This window comes from Anopheles nili, chromosome 2 (assembly GCF_943737925.1).
Source record: "Anopheles nili chromosome 2, idAnoNiliSN_F5_01, whole genome shotgun sequence".
Classification (NCBI taxonomy): Eukaryota; Metazoa; Arthropoda; class Insecta; order Diptera; family Culicidae; genus Anopheles; species Anopheles nili.
In genome coordinates, this window is record NC_071291.1 from 70,467,484 (window position 1) to 70,484,510 (window position 17,027).

At 50.0% G+C, this 17,027-nt stretch overlaps 2 protein-coding genes across 2 annotated transcripts; one reads left to right on the forward strand and one right to left on the reverse strand.

The window, feature by feature from the left end:
• The first annotated feature begins 3,829 nt into the window (after positions 1–3,829).
• Positions 3,830–6,495, forward strand: LOC128729725 (uncharacterized). Its single transcript, XM_053823085.1, has 2 exons — positions 3,830–4,745; positions 5,036–6,495. The coding sequence occupies exons 1-2, from the start codon at positions 3,830–3,832 to the stop codon at positions 5,254–5,256; spliced, it is 1,137 nt and encodes a 378-aa protein (XP_053679060.1). The 3' UTR covers positions 5,257–6,495.
• Positions 6,496–6,692: 197 nt separating this feature from the next.
• On the reverse strand, positions 6,693–16,820 carry LOC128721552 (uncharacterized). The gene is made up of 11 exons (XM_053815313.1): positions 16,662–16,820; positions 15,974–16,157; positions 14,598–15,265; positions 11,713–14,052; positions 10,649–11,637; positions 9,235–9,985; positions 8,888–9,192; positions 7,621–8,807; positions 7,256–7,572; positions 7,040–7,192; positions 6,693–6,976 (listed from the first exon to the last, which is right to left on the reverse strand). The coding sequence occupies exons 1-11, from the start codon at positions 16,818–16,820 to the stop codon at positions 6,953–6,955; spliced, it is 7,077 nt and encodes a 2,358-aa protein (XP_053671288.1). The 3' UTR covers positions 6,693–6,952.
• Between the last annotated feature and the right edge of the window lie 207 nt (positions 16,821–17,027).

Consider the following 17,027-nt stretch of genomic DNA (forward strand, 5'->3'; position numbering starts at 1 on the left):
CCGCGAGCAGCGAACGCCACCGAGAAGGCTTTACTCAATTAGTATAACTTTGCTTTAATCGTAAATGATAGCGCTGGCGTTGTCTTATCTGCTGCTTTCCAGCACCTGTTGGGTGATTTTCAATCCGGAGCAGTTTTTGCAGCGTTGGATTTGATCGGCCTTTATCCGAAGGGACGGTCAAAACTCGTTTTATCCCAAAAACCGATGCCACTAGATTTGCTGGAACCCGCCAGGTGGAATCTTTTCAAGCAAAATCGAGTCTAAGGGCTGGAAAATGTCACCCCTGTGCAGGATAGTTTGACTTGCAAACTAGCAACATTTATGCTAAAGCACACAAAATTGATGGATCGACTCACGCTAGGATGGGCTGGTAATTGAATCAATCAATTCCGAAGGAGTGCGTTGAAGCGGCTACACGTGAACGCCATTCCCGGGAACAGCTGGTGAGATAATGTTATCCCCGGTCTGGTCTTGAATAATGATGACTTCTCCGACCGTTGGTCCTTCGAACCCGATCGGCCGGTGTGATAAAAGCCCCACGCACCAGTTCCGCATCGGAAATGGGACCACCAAATGGTATTTAATTAGCACCAGCTCTCTCCCGTTTCTGACTTCCCCAGCACACATGTGCAGACTGTAAATACAAATAAAAACGGCGTTCGACTTCGTTCTCGAAGAGGCACCGGTACAAGCCCATTTCGAGGGTTAATTACATTCTCTTGTCTTTGGAAATTAATCTTACTAACGAGACAAATGATCCATCAATCGATCGGTTCTCGATTCTTCACTGAACTTAAGTTTTTTTTTTTTCAAGCTTCTTCTACGCTTTTCACTCCCAAGAATGTAACGAAGAGCGTCCTCCACCCCCGATCCGTGCTATTGGAAACGTGGGTAGCATAAAACAATGAGTTCCACCCCAAAAAACCGCCCACAAATGGGTATCGATCCGACGGGTGTCCCACCAAACCGGAAGGTCGGTCGGTCCGGTTGGATCCGTCACGAAAGTTAGATTGTATCGCTGTTTCCAATTTCCATATTTCGAGACGTTAGCCGGTCTAATAAAATACCCACTCTCGTAGTTTTTGTTTGACTTCACCGGAAGGCTGCAGGGGACAACGTTTCGCAATTAGAATCAATTTCACCCCAAAAATGTTGGTACAGTCGGAAAGTACACGTAAAACGAAGCATAATGAGCAAATATTCGTTTAGTATTAAATGCGCAACAGAAACCACAATCGGTGTGGAGAAAGTATTGGTTTGTAAAATAAACGTGCAAAGGGAAGTTTTGACCAATTCAAGAGGGAGAGTAAAAATTCGTATCAAAACCAAAACGACCTTTCATAATCGAATTTCATATTGTATAATTCAATCATGCAAGGCTTAAAACACGGTTACGTGACTTTCCATCAGGCCGTTAAAAATAGCAAATGCTTGGAAAAATAAAAACCACACGTCCTTATTTTACACGACGCACGATAAATCACGACAGGGAAATACGAATTGAAAGCAAAGCTGACGTTCGATCGATGCGGCCGATAATTTAATCTATTTTCCGTGCCCCAGATTCGGGATTTGCGTGTGCATGTGAATGTGAAGGGTGGATGGACCTCAGTGCGCTTGGGCAGATGCATTAATCGTATATATCACAATTTTTTTCCGCCAATGGAAAACGAACTCAAAAAACTTCTATAGCTGATTTTTGGCCTCCTTTTTCATGATTTCCTTCAAACTAAACTAGGAGGATTCTACCAAATCTGCTATATTGATATTTATGCACATTTTTTTATAGTTCATATTTTACATGTTACTTTACTTTCTATTTTTCTATTAGTATTGTGTTTCTTTTGTGCTAGAGTTACTAAAAGTCAATTACTTACCAACGATGGAAACAACACACAAGCGCACAAACATGCATAGCACCATATAAACACGAACCTTAATGTTGGCCATTAGCTCAGTTAGTTCTTTTCCTTTATGTGCCTAATCCTCCCATCACCCAATGTGTGACGAGGAAGGAGCTTGAGCTTGAAAATTATGCATTCCTCCTACTGTTGCGCTCATTTTTGCTAACTACACAAATTATTCACCATCCAACCGAATGAGATGTACGAGAACGAGAAAAATCCTTCAAACATACGCCTTCTATATATAAATTCTTCCCAATGTCCTGCTCCTTAATCGCTTGCGGTGCTCCAGTGACTCAATTAGTAGCCATTTAAGAGGCGGATTGATTTACATAATTGATTACTTTATCGACCACGGCGCGTAGCATGTGCCAACGGGCTAGCACATCTTTTCAATAGTCCGGAATTATTTATCCCATCCGCAACTTCGGAATCGATGATCGTTTACTTATTCGGTGGTGTCTGAACGGTTTTGCAGCATCAACCAATTCGCTACGTTCCCTTGAAACCGCCAAAACATACCACGTTGCGATGTCTTTCACAATGCCTTCGAAGGCGCAATCGAAAACAAGCTCTTCCGTTAAAACCGAGCGCTAGATGCGAACTATCGGTAGAATGTAGCGTAGGCATCCTCCCATATCTAGCTCTTTCGTTACAATCAGCTGTTTCCGAGTGAACCGAGCAAGGACGATAACGAGGATTCGCGAACGAGAGTTCATCACGAGAAGCGAATGAAGCAGGTCTCGGCTTCGACGGTTTCGCGTGCCGGTGTTTATGATTGATACATTTTTTTTTTTGCTAAAGCCTTACACAGGCGCAATCTAGTTCTAGCTAGATAACAATGGAGATGGTTTATTTTTTAGACCATAATGTGGAATTTTGTGTGTCCTTTGAGCATCCTGCCACCTGTTGCATGGTAACGCTGTACAAAATGAATCATTATTGCATAACTGCCAGGCGCAATCTCAAATGCATTCACAAATAAAGCAAGCATTATGTGATTTAATAAATTCACAATTTCACGATTCGATCAAAGTTTTCATTATTCGTTAATGAAATCATCAGCTAATAATTGCATCTATAGAAACTAAAAACAATGTATTAAAATGTAAACTTTCACTCTGTTTCTATAAACGAGAACGTACATTCGCAAGAATCGGTTGCAGATAACTCACGGTTCCACGCTCAACATTTTTAAACCAAGACTTAATAAAACCCGAAATCATATGGAATATAATAAGAAAAGTAATATACGTATACACTCTTTATTAAACTAAAATTAAATAAAGATAAATTCAATTTATTGTCACAGTAGCGCCATCTGTTGAACCTTGACGGCGCACGAGGCCGGCTCTCCACACGACATGAATGCGGATGCAACGAGAATGACGTTCAAAATGTCAAAGTGCTTAATTGTTTTGGTCGGTGCGTCTGCTAGCTCATAGTTTTACAAGATTTTACGTGTTAAAACAAGCACAAACCACTCTACTCGGTGTACATGGACGGGAACACCTTCCAGGAACAATAACTTACTCGAGTAAACCACGTGTGGCTTTGTTATAGAGTGAAACATCGATCTACACTAACCGAAGAACAAGAAGAAGCAGTGCGCTGCAATTTGTTTAAAGATTCGTTATAAAATTACATGAACAATACGCGAGTGCTGTTAGGGACAGTAGAATAAGGGTGTTTGTGCATCAGCTTCACAGAAACGCAAAGAACACCTGCCGAATACCAGGATACGCGTGATCGCGCGACGCGTATTCGCGGGCGCACGCAATCAAGCGCGAGTTCAACGAACGCGAGTGCTCCCTCCTTCGCACCCCCACCCCCCACCCATCTCATCGCATCGTACGTCAGTGGTTGCTAGTGATCCGAAGCGAATTTTCCTACACGCTAGGAAAGCTTTTCACACGTAACCAAAAATGGTGTTCGCGAGCTGCAGCAGTGCCTCATATCTGCTGCCGCTGGACAACGACCAGAGCGTGGCGTTCTACAAGAACGAGAACCGACACTTTCCGACCGCGCTCGCACCCTCGGCAGGTGGAATGCCTCCCCCACCCGGAAGAAGCAGCATTTCCGGCTCCACCAGCAGCATGAGCACGACCGACATGCTGACGGCGGCGTACCACCACGAGATGCAGCAGCAGCATCGTGCGCACGGGGGCGACGGCGATGCCGCCAGCGGAGGAAGCCTCACCACGGGTGATTGCCCTTTCGGGCGAGTTCAATCACCAGCAAGGTCTCATTACCAGCAGTATCAGCAACTACCGACGAACAATTCGGTCCGTCGACCCGGAGATATTCTCATGTGCAGGGACTTTCGTCCGGTCGGTTATCTGAACGGCTCATCCAACGGTTACTATGGATACGTTCCTGCGCTAGTCCGCCTGGCCAGGGAGGGTGGAGGCGCAGGTGTTCCACAGGGCAATAATAATCATCCCCTAAGATCAGCGGTCTTCGCCAGCAACGGTCGCTCCCCAGCAACCGAAGTCGACAACCGACCAAGTGTCAACGGTCACCTGTCGTCGACGCATTTCCATGGCAACGGCGAACATCATCAGCACATCGATGGTTCTAACGACAGTGAGCAAAACAATAACAACGGCGGTATTGGCACGTTTCATGTAACCCCATTCCCGAAGAGTCCACTAGAGCGCAAGCGAAAGGACGACAACTTGCAACCGGACGATGAGGAGATGGACACAACCGGCCACAATTCGGTAGCCATCGGGTATCAGCAACCGAAGCGACAGAAAATGTGCGATACGGCGGAACAAACCGGCATGGCGTTTACGTCGGTTCCGATGAACGCACCGTTCCCTGGCAACAGTACTGAAGGTGGGTAAAATTAACCTACAAAAGGTGCTCTTGTAGTTTTCCTTTGATGAAATTCCGCTGAAAGTCGCCCCCGCTCATTTGTAAGATGTGAAAAATTTGAATTATTACACATCCTGTCATCAAAGCGTTACCTCATGCTCTGATTACGGAAGAGATGTGTCCGTCTATTTCTGGCACCCGCTCCGTTAAACACACCCCGTGGGTGTTTGTTCGGGACACCGAGCACATGAGAAATGGAATCGAATATTAAAAATATGCGATCGTTCTGCTTCATTTCGTTCTTGTAACAGCAGCGGCTCCATACCAGCTACACGCGAGCGAACCGGCGGTCGACGAGATGGAATGCCAGGATCAACAGCCACAACCCGCGGTCGCTTCCCATCATCATCTTCCCGGTGCTAATGGATTTAACGGACCCGACGTTCCTCATTCCTCCGCGATGGCCGGACAGGCCACTGGCAAGAGTAAATATTCCGACTCGAATCGCTGCATGATGTCGCACATGGTCTAGGGCTGTAATGACCGACGAGAGGGAGAGAGAAATAGAGAGACGCACGGGACGGACCGACGGATGATCTCATGCACCGAGCGTACTGTAGAGGGTTTTGCGAACGTTTCGACGATCGAAAGGATGAACCGGAGGCAGAAGACATGTTAATCAGTTGACGTTGACCATACGTATATATATCCCACCCTTCTTGTTGGCGTTACTCACCATTCGTGCTAGGTTGGGACGTGAATTAACCCTGAAAGTACTTCTTTTGAATCTTTTGAACGTGCCTTTAACTATTTAGTTCCGCGATACTAACACCACACCCACTTCTAAGCCTCAGTTTGCTTCATTCAGTTATCTCTGGTTCTTTTCTTTCTCTTTTGTTCTTCCAAACATTATCACTTACCTTCTAAAAAAACTTCCGGGCACTCCTGTATCCACTTTCCTGTACACAAACACACATCATCCTACGGCGCAACGTTAAGTTCAGTGGAGGGACGATTTTTCTAGCACCGTGGAGCATCATCCCACCACGAAAGAGCATCCCTCCGAACATCTGTACCCCATTTGCCTGGTGCGGCGAAGCCCGACGGACGAGTGTGGCCGGGCGGGCCACTTTTACGAGCAAGATCTGTTCCACAGCCTCCACGGCAGCGGTGGAGGTTTCCATTAAACCTGGCGCGGGATGCTGCGCTGTACGAAAGTGACCTTATTCCTGCGGACACACCTCCTACGGAGCGGTTTGGAGATGGCCTGTGGAGCGCACAAAGGCAATCTAAACGGACGGGGACCTATCGGACACATATCGCTCGGCTTTCAATCGGCGTGGTCTCACCCGCAAAACGCTCATCTTTTGCTCTAACTACGATGTACCTACGCGAGCAGACAGCTCGCGAATTCGTCGCGCCTTTATATTTTACATTAGACTACTGAAAGTCACTCCCTAGGATGTAACGGTTGCAAACACCAACACACATACACACACGACGGAAGTGTACTTAATTAGCTAGTAAGGATACCATCGATCAAGGATTCGATCGAACAGCGTTGTTACTAACCGCTGGCGCAACGAGCGCTTTATTAATCCATTTCACTGAATTCTTTGTCTTTTTTCTATTTCGATTTACACGGCAACATTAACAAGTTAGCCACGCGGTTTAGGGTAAGGGTAGAATCCCGAGTTCCTTGGAAAAAGCTCCTTATCGCGAACTTTGTGATATTCAGCAAACGAATTACTTAATCTCTTCCCCATGAATTTCCCGTTGCATTTGTAACGACCGCTGCTGCTACCGTGTTATTCTTGTTGTAATGTATGGACATAATAAAACTCCAAAAACTCAAAACGAGAGAGCGCGAAGTTTCGTACGAGACTGTTTCGGATGTGTTTCCTTGGTTCGTGCGGTTTCTTCCGCCTCGAAAGCAACAGAAGGATCGTGAGATAATAGGATTGATATATTATGCTTCGAATCGCTTGAATCTGCGTCCACTAAATTGGAATATAATTGTGTGTATGTATACCTAGCGTTGGATTCACAAATAGTACTCAAACCGCACCGTGGCGCTCCTAGAGAAACACAAGTATCGATCGTAGGGCGTAATGTGGGGTATGTCAAAGATCATCAACATTCGGCTCGCAGCCGACGGTAACCGACGGGTGAAACGTAATACTACTTCCGCTCTACTGCAACTTTCCACGCACGGGCTTTCGAAGCCACTAATAATAAGACGAATGGTGTTCCTGCAGCGAAAAGAAGCTACAAGTTATTAGCTGGCCATTTAGAACGTCTCCCGGCGTGCTTACCTCAGTCTGTTCCAAATGCTCATCGGCCACTTCCTCCGATTGCCAGTTGTTGTTCACGTTGTTGCCATTGTTTCCTCCACCCGCTGCACCCGGTAGGGCACCATTCATTCCGCTAGTTCCCCCGGCAGTACCGTGAGATTGTTGTTGCATTCGCTGTTGTTGCGATCGACCGTCCATTGGCGTCCCATTACTTGTCGCATTATGTCCACTTGGAGCCAACATCGACTCGTCCTCCACTGAAACGACCGGTTTCTTCTGCACCACCACAGTCCAACGGTCGTCAAAGCTTGTCCCTGCGCCAGGATGTTCAACAGGCGCCATCCCACTCGCACTCGAACCGGTCATGCTACCGGTGGAATTATCCATCATATCGCAGATTTGATCCGCTTCCGCCAGATCGTACGTCGGTGACGAATACACAACGTTCGACGTACTAGAACTGACCGCACCCGTACATTCCAACGATCGTTGATCGCCACCGACTCCGTTTCCTGCGGTACCGAACGATGGCGGATGATGTCCCTCAACATCGCCTCCAGTGGCATCGTAAACGGCGGGAACATTACCTCCGATGCTGCAACTGCTCACATCCGGTTGCACAGTATCGCCATACGGAGCGGATTGTGATCCCCCAGGTGCCACAATGGCGTCCTCTTCTTCTTCCGCTTCCGCGCCTTCCACGGCAGACGAACGCAACAGGATGTTGTTGAGGAAGTTCTCCAAATTCGAGATAAACTCGTCCTTGTCCGTTCTATTCCAACTCTCGAGGTGACGGAGAAAATCCTCCCTGCTGAATACGTCCCCGCCGGTTCCTCCACCACCAATGCCTCCAGATCCTTGCTCTCCATCACCTTGAGCGGAAAGGAAGGAAGCAGCCGCAAGCAACGAAGCAGTTGCCGCTGAAGACTGACCCGCTCGGGAGTGTAAATGATGGTAGTGATGCTGATGGTGATGATGGTGATGATGCTGTCCCGATTCTCCGTAATCTGCTGGAGGTGCATTTCCACCAGCCGCGTGGTTGCAAATAACCCCGGCAATCTTGAACAATACCGAATCGTTGATGTAATCTACCGAGTTGATCACCGCCACTATGTCACCCATGATGATGTTGATAATTTCCGAGTTGGCCACCGCAATGGGGACCATTTCGTCCTGATTCAAAGGACGACTTGACGATGCGCGAGTACCAGCGCTCGGAGGAGAACTGCTGCTCGACGAACCGTTAGGAATGGACGCTCCTAGACCTTCACCACCCGGTGCCGTTTGAACGTTTGGTCCTCCGATCGAAGAAGGACCTACGTCGGATGCTACGGTTGAAGCGAAATGATACTGTTGCTGTTGCTGTTGCTGCTGCTGCTGCTGCTGACGGAGATTCGTGTAGTTTTGGACCACTTCCAGCTCAACGGAGCTTTCCTCCGAGTTTCTTGGCTCGTGCGGTGGAGAATTCCGAGGTTCTCCGGTAGCTCCCTCACCAGCGGATGTTACTACCCCATCAGACGCCATACCAGACGATCCCGTCGACGCTAGCAGGTTGTTGCTGCCGACATTGTTCACGTGGTTTTCCTCCTGCAGCGTCGACTCGATGTACCGGTTGTACAGCTCCTGTATCGACTGCAACGTGCGCTGCCGAAGCGGATCTGAAGAAATGAGCTGCAGCTCGCGGAACAACTGTATGAGAAAGTGCGGCCGGGACTCGTTGGCCGTGATCAGATTCTTCACTTCCTGGTACACGTTTTCTTTCAATGCTTCAAACAATTTCGACGTAGATCTGAAATGAAAAAATGCATGAGAATTAAGGAAATTTGATTTTTAAACAAGAGAGATTTAGAGAAGCCGACAGATACTTACTTTGAGTCATGTTGGTAAGTACAAGCCGAGGCGAGATTCATATCCCCACCACCGGACACGTAACACCCGCTGCTACCTTCCCCACCAGCTCCCGCATCCCGGCACGAGCGCAACGAAAGCGGATACTTCTTGTGACCACTCGCCTTCGGGTGCGTTTTGTTCGCCAGCCCCAGATTTATGGGATTCGTGTGGAACTGCAGCTCACCGAGATCCAGCGAGTTGGATTGATTTAACGGTGCGTGATGAGCGTGCGATTGTTGCTGCTGCTGCTGCTGTGCCAGGTGCTGAGATTGCTGCTGTTGCTGCTGCTGCTGCTGCTGCGGATGCTGACTGGAGGCAGATTGAGCTGCCATTCCAGGTGCTGAAGCGTGTTGCTGATGCGGCACATGCTGATGCGAGTGCTGGTAAGGATGTGTTTGTTGTGCCTGTGATTGAATCGGTGTTCCCACAGCAATTGCTATATGTTGTTGGCCAGATTGTTGCGACCGGTGATGTTGACGTGATTGCTGCGAACTTTGGTATTGTTGCTGCGTAGATCGTGATGGTATCGGCCCACCAGGATGAGGCTGTTGTTGCTGATGCGCCTGTTGTTGAGGCAACAGATGATCCTCCACCTGACCACCACATTCATCCACCGATTGCTCCTGCTGCGGGTAACCCATCAACGGTTCAGCTTCCTGACCGAGACACGTGTTGTTGGTCTGATTCGAGTTACTTAACGAATTATTACGCGTTATATTAATCGACTGCTGGTACTTGTTGCTCTGGTTGTTCATATACTGATTCGACGCATTGCTATTATTCCGCTGCAGCTGATTATTGATCGTATTACAGCCACTTCCGGTACCGCTGGTTCCACCTCCCGTGCCACCGGAACCTCCTCCAACACCGATGCTTCCTCCGGTGCCACATCCTGATCCTCCACCGGAACTTGTACCACCAGCTCCACCACCCCCACTACCAATGCCCCCGCCACCGGAACCGCTCCCACCTCCACCGCCACCACCAGTGCTACCGCCTCCAACACTGCCACTTTGCGAGCATGATTCTTCGTTGCTTTTGCAGCTATTGCTCGATAGGAGATTTTGTCTTGAGTAGCTGGCGAAAAAGGAAATAATTCCAATTAATAATGACCATCGTTAGGAGTGGATACATAAACCTTAGAAAAAAAAACCATAACACATAATTAAACACGAAAGGATTAATGACAAAAAAGCCACTTCCACAAGTGGTTTCTGGTAAAGAGTTCCCAGCGGAAGCGGTTCACCTGCAGAGATTGATTATTTACACAGCTTCAACGGCATATTCCAACAGCAGGAAGGTTTGCAGGATGCGTTTGCTTTTTTCGCTTCCGGAAAGCACACACACAAACACACAGCTGGTAACGGAGGGGAAAGAAGGCAGGAAAAGGCAAACGAACACGTACACATCATCCAAACACGCATCCAGTCCAACTTACCATGGTTCGATATCAAAACAGGACCATAGCGGATCTAGGATTCCGCTCCCCAAATCTACACTCCTCTACGGCCACAACGCAACCCAACCATCCCTGGGCCTTGAGGAGGTCGAGTTCACTTAAAACCCGCACGAAGGCAACAAAGACGATTCCGCGATACCGATAAGCCTTCATTACAAACTACCCAATTATTTAGCTCGATTTTTTTAAACACCTAACACTAAACGGCTCTAACTCTACACCACGACGACATGAAACGAAAAAGGGGAACATTTGGTTGCGGGAACCGGGACGGTAGTTACCTTCGGAAGTTATCCCAGTAATTATTCGCCCGCACCCCCGGCAACACCTGGTTGTTGAGGGCTTGCGTTTGTTGCTGCTGCTGCTGCTGGGAGGCTCCTTGCGCTTCCTGCTGCTGATTAAACGGGTTCAGATTATTCTGCTGCGACAGGTTGTTGTTAACGCTGTTGTTCAGGTTGTTAAAGTTCTGGCCGAAGCGCATCGAAGCGTGGTGGTGTTGCTGATGATGCTGCTGCTGCTGTTGCTGATGATGATGGTGGTGTTGCTGCTGCTGCTGCTGATGAGCCAACACCGAACCCGGCGTTGGGGTGACCGGTTGCGAGTTGCTGCTGCACAGATTGTTGATCATATTGGGCGCAACCGAGGCAACATATTCATTCCCAATGCCCGAGGACGATGCCTCGTTGGCGGTGGATGTCGACATCGAACCACCAGCCGGCTGATCGTCATTGTACAGCGCGTTGTTAAGCGTGTTAATGTTAAGCGGACGTACGCTCGATCGCAACCGACCACTCGGTGGCAAACCCACCTGCGCGAGGTTAGTATTATTACGCTGGATCTGCTGATTCGCCAGACATTGCGAGTTCGGTGGAAGATGCTGCGGTGACATCTGCGTGTGGCTCTGCGATATTCCGCCAGCAAGCGGACTAAACGACGGATGATTATAAGATTGCATGGTCTGCTGATGTTGTTGCTGATGCTGCAACAACACTCCTGACGAACCGTGATGCGCGTGCGATACAAGCGAGTGAGACTGATGATACGGAGAGGATTGTTGCTGTTGCTGCTGTTGGTGGTGGTAGGACATCATCGGTTGCTCGGAACGGGCCCGACTGTACAAGCTGCCTCCTGTTGTGGCCACATTCGAGGTGTTTATCGAGCTGTTGTTTGGAGGTGTCGATTCCGCTCGAATCAATGTCGTCGCAACCGTTGGGCCGTGGTTTTCGTGCAACAACAGGCTACTGTTCGTGCCGAGTATCCTTTCCTGGAGCTAAAAAGCAAAAAAAGACACACCGAAAGCGTTAGCAACATCCTACCTGTCTTCGATACTGCTAGCCACACTTACCAACAACACCGCGTTGTTGAGGTTGTTGATTTCTCGCTGCTGGATCCACAGGAGTTGGTTACACTGCGTGATCGAGTTCATCAACATCTGCTGCGTCTGCATGATGTGCTGAAAGACGATCGGATCCGGTGGCGTATTCGGAGTGGCCGCTAGCGGTGGTAACAAATTTCCCGCCACTCCGTACGGGCCACCACCCGTGCTCCAGCTACTTCCGTATGCAGCACCCGCTCCAACACCACCGCCTCCGACGTACCCACCGTGGTGTGAAATATCGTGCATTCCCGGCCCATAAGGATGGCCATAATGCGGACTGTGTGGACCCGTATTCGAGCTGGATAATCCTCCCGCTCCAGCTCCATTCCCAAACACCGGCCACGGAGATGACGACCGATGGTCACGACCCATCGCTCCCGATCCACCTCCAACCGGGGCACCATCCCCATCGATCTCGCCCCGCTTCACCCGGTACCGATCGGCGGCCGCATTCCGGTTACAAATGTCCGGCATAGGTGGCGGGAAACTGCGCGTACTGCTCGACTGATAGCTGGCTGATTCCAAGCGCGCGTGAGCAAAGATATCAGACGTAACACCCGAATCCGCCGAGTTCGTCTTCGAGTCGTTCGTCGCGTTACTTCCGGCTGTGTTGTTCTGCAACGAACCACTAATGGCGGACGGTGCCGGTGCCGGAGGAATAGTACCGGCGTGTGCCGAAGGTGTTCCACGGTGGTGTGATCCGGCACCGCCACTACACGACTCAACCGACGAAGACACTACCGACGAAGGACCTGCCGGTTTTGGAAGCGGAGGCGGGGTTGCCTCGTGCAAACTATCGCTCGCATCCGCACCTACCCCAGCGGCTCCAGTTGTCACCGAGCGGGACATTTCCGTGCTCTTTTTGATGTTCTGCGTCATCTTTTCGATCCGTTCGAGCTCGCGCTTTTTCTGTTCCAGTTCCGCTTTCAACTCCATCTGTTGACGTTCCTTCGGCCCGGCGGGTATTCCACGCCCGCTAGCACCGGCCAGAGAGACGAACGACGCAACGTGGTTAGTCAGCTTCTCACCAGCCTGCGACTGAGCTTGTTGCTGTAGATCGAGCACGTTGTTCCGCCGCTTGTGCAAATCGTTACGTGCGTGCTTCAATCGATCACGTTCGACGGCGATCGATTTCGCTTGTTCGCGCAAATCTTGCGTCATCGCTTGTAACGCTTCGACACGCTTGTTCAGGTGTTCCCGCTCCTGACTGGACAGTTCGCTTCCATCGGCCTCATTTACAACACCTCCATTCGGCAGGAGGATGATACCAGCGGAACCAATCGACCGAGAACGACTCCGACGTTGCTGTTGTTGCTGCTGCTGCTGCTGCTGCAACGCCATCGCGGCCGCACCTTCCACGTACTCGTCCTCCTCTTCGTCTTCCGGGGCGTCCTCTTCTTCCTCCTCTTCCTCTTCATCGATCGATTCATGACCCGTCTTCATCTCGATCAGCTTCACTGTATCCATCATCTCCTTTAACCGGCGCAATTGCGACTTCATGGCGTTGATTTCGTTGATCTTCTCGCTTAGCATGTCCGCCGTGCCATTTAGAACGGTTGCTTCCTCCTCATTCAACGGTCCTTCGTCATCATCTTCCTCCTGAGCTGCCAAAGCCTGGCCATTTCGCACGTCCTCGCTCAAGTGTCGGTGGGGCTGCACTGAAACACCCTCAACCGTGGCCACCGCAGCACCCTCCATCGTGTTGCCACCACCGTTGAGGAAGATTTTCGTCGCATTCCTCGCATCGGATGCCGTTGCCGGAGCGTGTGTCAGCTCGATCGGTATATTACGGGTTTCCACCGCGGATTCGCCGTCAAACTGCCGATTCGCATCCAGATTCATATTCTGCAGCTCAGCCACTAGGCTGTGCATTTGGCTCTTCTTGTCCCGCAACTCCTGGAACTTCTGCTGCAGCATTGTTTGGTCCGACTGCACCTCGGTGTCATTATCCCCACCAAGCATGCTGCTTAGCTCCTGCTGGTTCTGTATGAACGTCGAGAGGACCCGCATTCGTTCCATGATACTGCCAATACCATCCTGCACTTGTTCCACCGTCTGAAAAGACTCGATTGGCGGTGCTACGCTCGTGGCGTGCATCTGGCGGATCGATTCCATTTCCTGTAGCTGCTGCCGAGCGGCCTGTTGCAACCGGAGCAGGTGAGACTGCTGTTCCTTCAACGCCTGCATGTTCTTCGACTGGGCATCCATTCGATAGCGCAGTTCGTCACACGAAGCCGACGGAACCGGGGTTGTCGATTGATTCGTACTGATGCTTTGCACCGACTGCGGCCGTGGACCACCGTTCAGCTAAAAGGGATAATAAACAGGGATTTTATTAGGAATTAGTCCAACGATACATTGAATAAATATCCTGCCGACACAACATCGAAGGAGGTAAGTTAATCAGGGAGGAAGAATTGTTACGATCGAACGGAATTGAAGTGCTTTAGAGACAACCAACAAAAACCCCAAAATTACCCATTCAAACACGGCAGATTAACAACACATTTTAGGCAATGTTGCATAACTTGCCACAAAATGTAGCAACATAATTCGCAAGCAACATATGTTAGCAGCTTCGTGCACACAAAAAGAAACACATGCATGCAGTAATCCCAGCATTGGCTTAGCGGCATATAACCACAAGACGGCATGGTGTCAGTAGGATGGCAGCCAGAATTAGTCGCAGCGGCCAAAAAAACATACATTAAAAGGATAACAGACAAACGCACCTCCGTATCGGAGTGCCGCACGTCCTCCAGCGTGGTGGAGTTAATCGGCACAAAGTAACAACTCTCGTCGCCCATACTTCCGCCCAACAAGGATGCGTCAGCGTCGGTTTTCTCACTCACGTTATCGATCTGCACTGACGAGATTAGGTTTGTGGTCAGCTTGATGTACTCCTGGATTTGGTTAAGCGTGTCCTCCACGTTACCAGTCGCACCGAACGGATTCGCAGCGGTTCCGTATCGCGAACCGGATGATGTCGAAGGAATAGCCGCAGTCGCGAGCAGCGGATTCGGCTGTTGCTGCTGCTGGTGTGTGTGGTGGTTAGAGTTTTTGTTTAAGTTAAGCTGGTTTTGAGAGGCACCGTCGGGCACGCGATAGCTTAACGGGGACGAAGTCGATCGTGATTGGCCTTGTTGCTGCAGAAGTAACAAGGGATTTAAAACGTGCTGCTGTTGCTGATGGTGTTGCTGCTGCTGATGATGATGATGCTGCTTCGGTATGACACCCGTACTAGTGGGACCACCGGAAGATGTACCGTGTACCTGTGCTCCACCGTGCAGAAGGTTGTTAATGCTGTGGGTGGATCCGGTAACTGTTCCACTGACGGATGCTCCCTCGTTTAGCCGGAACGTTTGCTGTAGCGTGGAGTTTGGGGTCGTAGGAATCACCACACCAACCGCAGTGTTGTGTGGTTCCCCTTGTTCACCTCCGGTTCCTTCGTTAAGCAGATTTCTGCGCACGATCGGGCGCACCGGAATATAGCGGCTGTTATCTTGCAGCGAGAGATTATCTAGAAGGGCGGAAAACGGGCTTAATTAGTAAAAATAGCCACTTGAATCACGTTCACATTCATATCTCTCAAAAACATCTGAACGCATTAACATTTTCTCCGATCAATACCGAAAATCCCCCTCACTCGCATATTTTGTTCGACCTTTCACGGGTTGGAGGTTTTGCTGGCGATCGACCTGCGGGTTTTTCGAGTGTTTATTAGAGGAACGATGCGCCAGGCTAAAGATACTAAATCTCGCTACCTCGCGCGCCACCACACACCCACGAAGGCCACACGCTTCCCTCGCGTGGCCACGAGTGCGTTTGCTACACACCTTGACGCAAGCAAACGGGGCTAAATTTAGAACATAAGCGGGGCGGTTTATGTCGCATGTGCGAACGAACGGGCAGCACATGTGGGCAAAAACCGCCACCAAGACACTAAGTGCAGAGAGATTGTCCTGTACCGGAGACAGTTATTGAGTCGACCGAACGCCAGGTATCGTCGGAAGGGCACCACTATTTGCAGCTGGTGCTACGTTCGTATCGTCCGGTAGAGAAATTATTTTCGGCTCGCTAATGACGTCCATATTCACGGTTCTTAATAACCTGGACCTGGACAAGTGGGTGGCAGGATTGCTGCTTGAACTTTTTGTCTTTTTTTTCCACTAGAAAACAAAATGGCACGGGCATGATTTCACCGCCGCTTTCCACTGACATGACTCACCGATTTCGTAACAGGTGCCTTCACCGGGGGTCCGATTGTTGCGGGGTTTCAGCAGAACATTCTGTCCTTGCTGCTGCTGCTGATGATGATGATGATGGCCACTTGTGGATGGATGCTGTTGCTGGGAATTGTTGTTCTGAACCACCGACGATGCACCGGAAACGGTCGCCCAATCGACGAGTACCTTGAGAAGGAAAAACACAGTCACTAGCGCGCTTAAACAGTCGAACACGCGGTCGCTAATCATTGACCAGAGTCTCGTCGTCGACGTCGATCGCGATCGGTTTGCGGAGGACGTCTGAGTTCGCAGGGATGGCTCGCGTGCGCAAACGAAATGGCCATTCATTCTAAAATTATCCCACCGAGTTCTAGACGTTGCCGATCCCCGTGTGCGCATCCGTGAAACCGTTCCCTGGCCCCCATTTTCCGACCACCGTACCGCCCTCGCGTTCCCACTCGTTATCAGGCGGCCCTTGGCGGTAGCGCGGAGGGAACGTAAATAGCGGTATCGCCTCAAACGTAAACAAACATGCGTCAAACTGCACCGCGGGTTTGTTTTGACCGGCGTGAGTTCCCCACGGTGGATCGGTGAGTGCCACTGGCAACCACGCGACTCACACCGCCACGGCGTTCATCGCTCTCTTTCTCTTTCCAGCGCTGTACCTCCGGTTCGCTCTCTCGCTCTTACATTCAGCTGCTGCTGGAGATCCCTCCTGGTGGGAGCAACGATTTCCTGCGGTACCGAGTTTTTCTTCGACGACTTCGATTTGGGTTTGGTCCCCGTCTGGCGGTTGTTGTTGTTGTTGTTGTTCGCATTGTTCTGGTTGTTGCTCGACCCGGGTGCCATCTTTTCCGGGTGGTTTTGGCCTTGAAACTAGCCCTATTTCTGTGCTGTCTCCACTGATCTTTAGCCCTGCATGCACAGCCCAACGCGAACCATCTAATGCGGTCGGGAAAATGACTCCAAAACCGCCCTTTCCTGTCGATTTTCCACACCACAACACGATCGATGGCGGCACGGTACGGTCCTGCAGCTTCTAACGCACGATTTTAC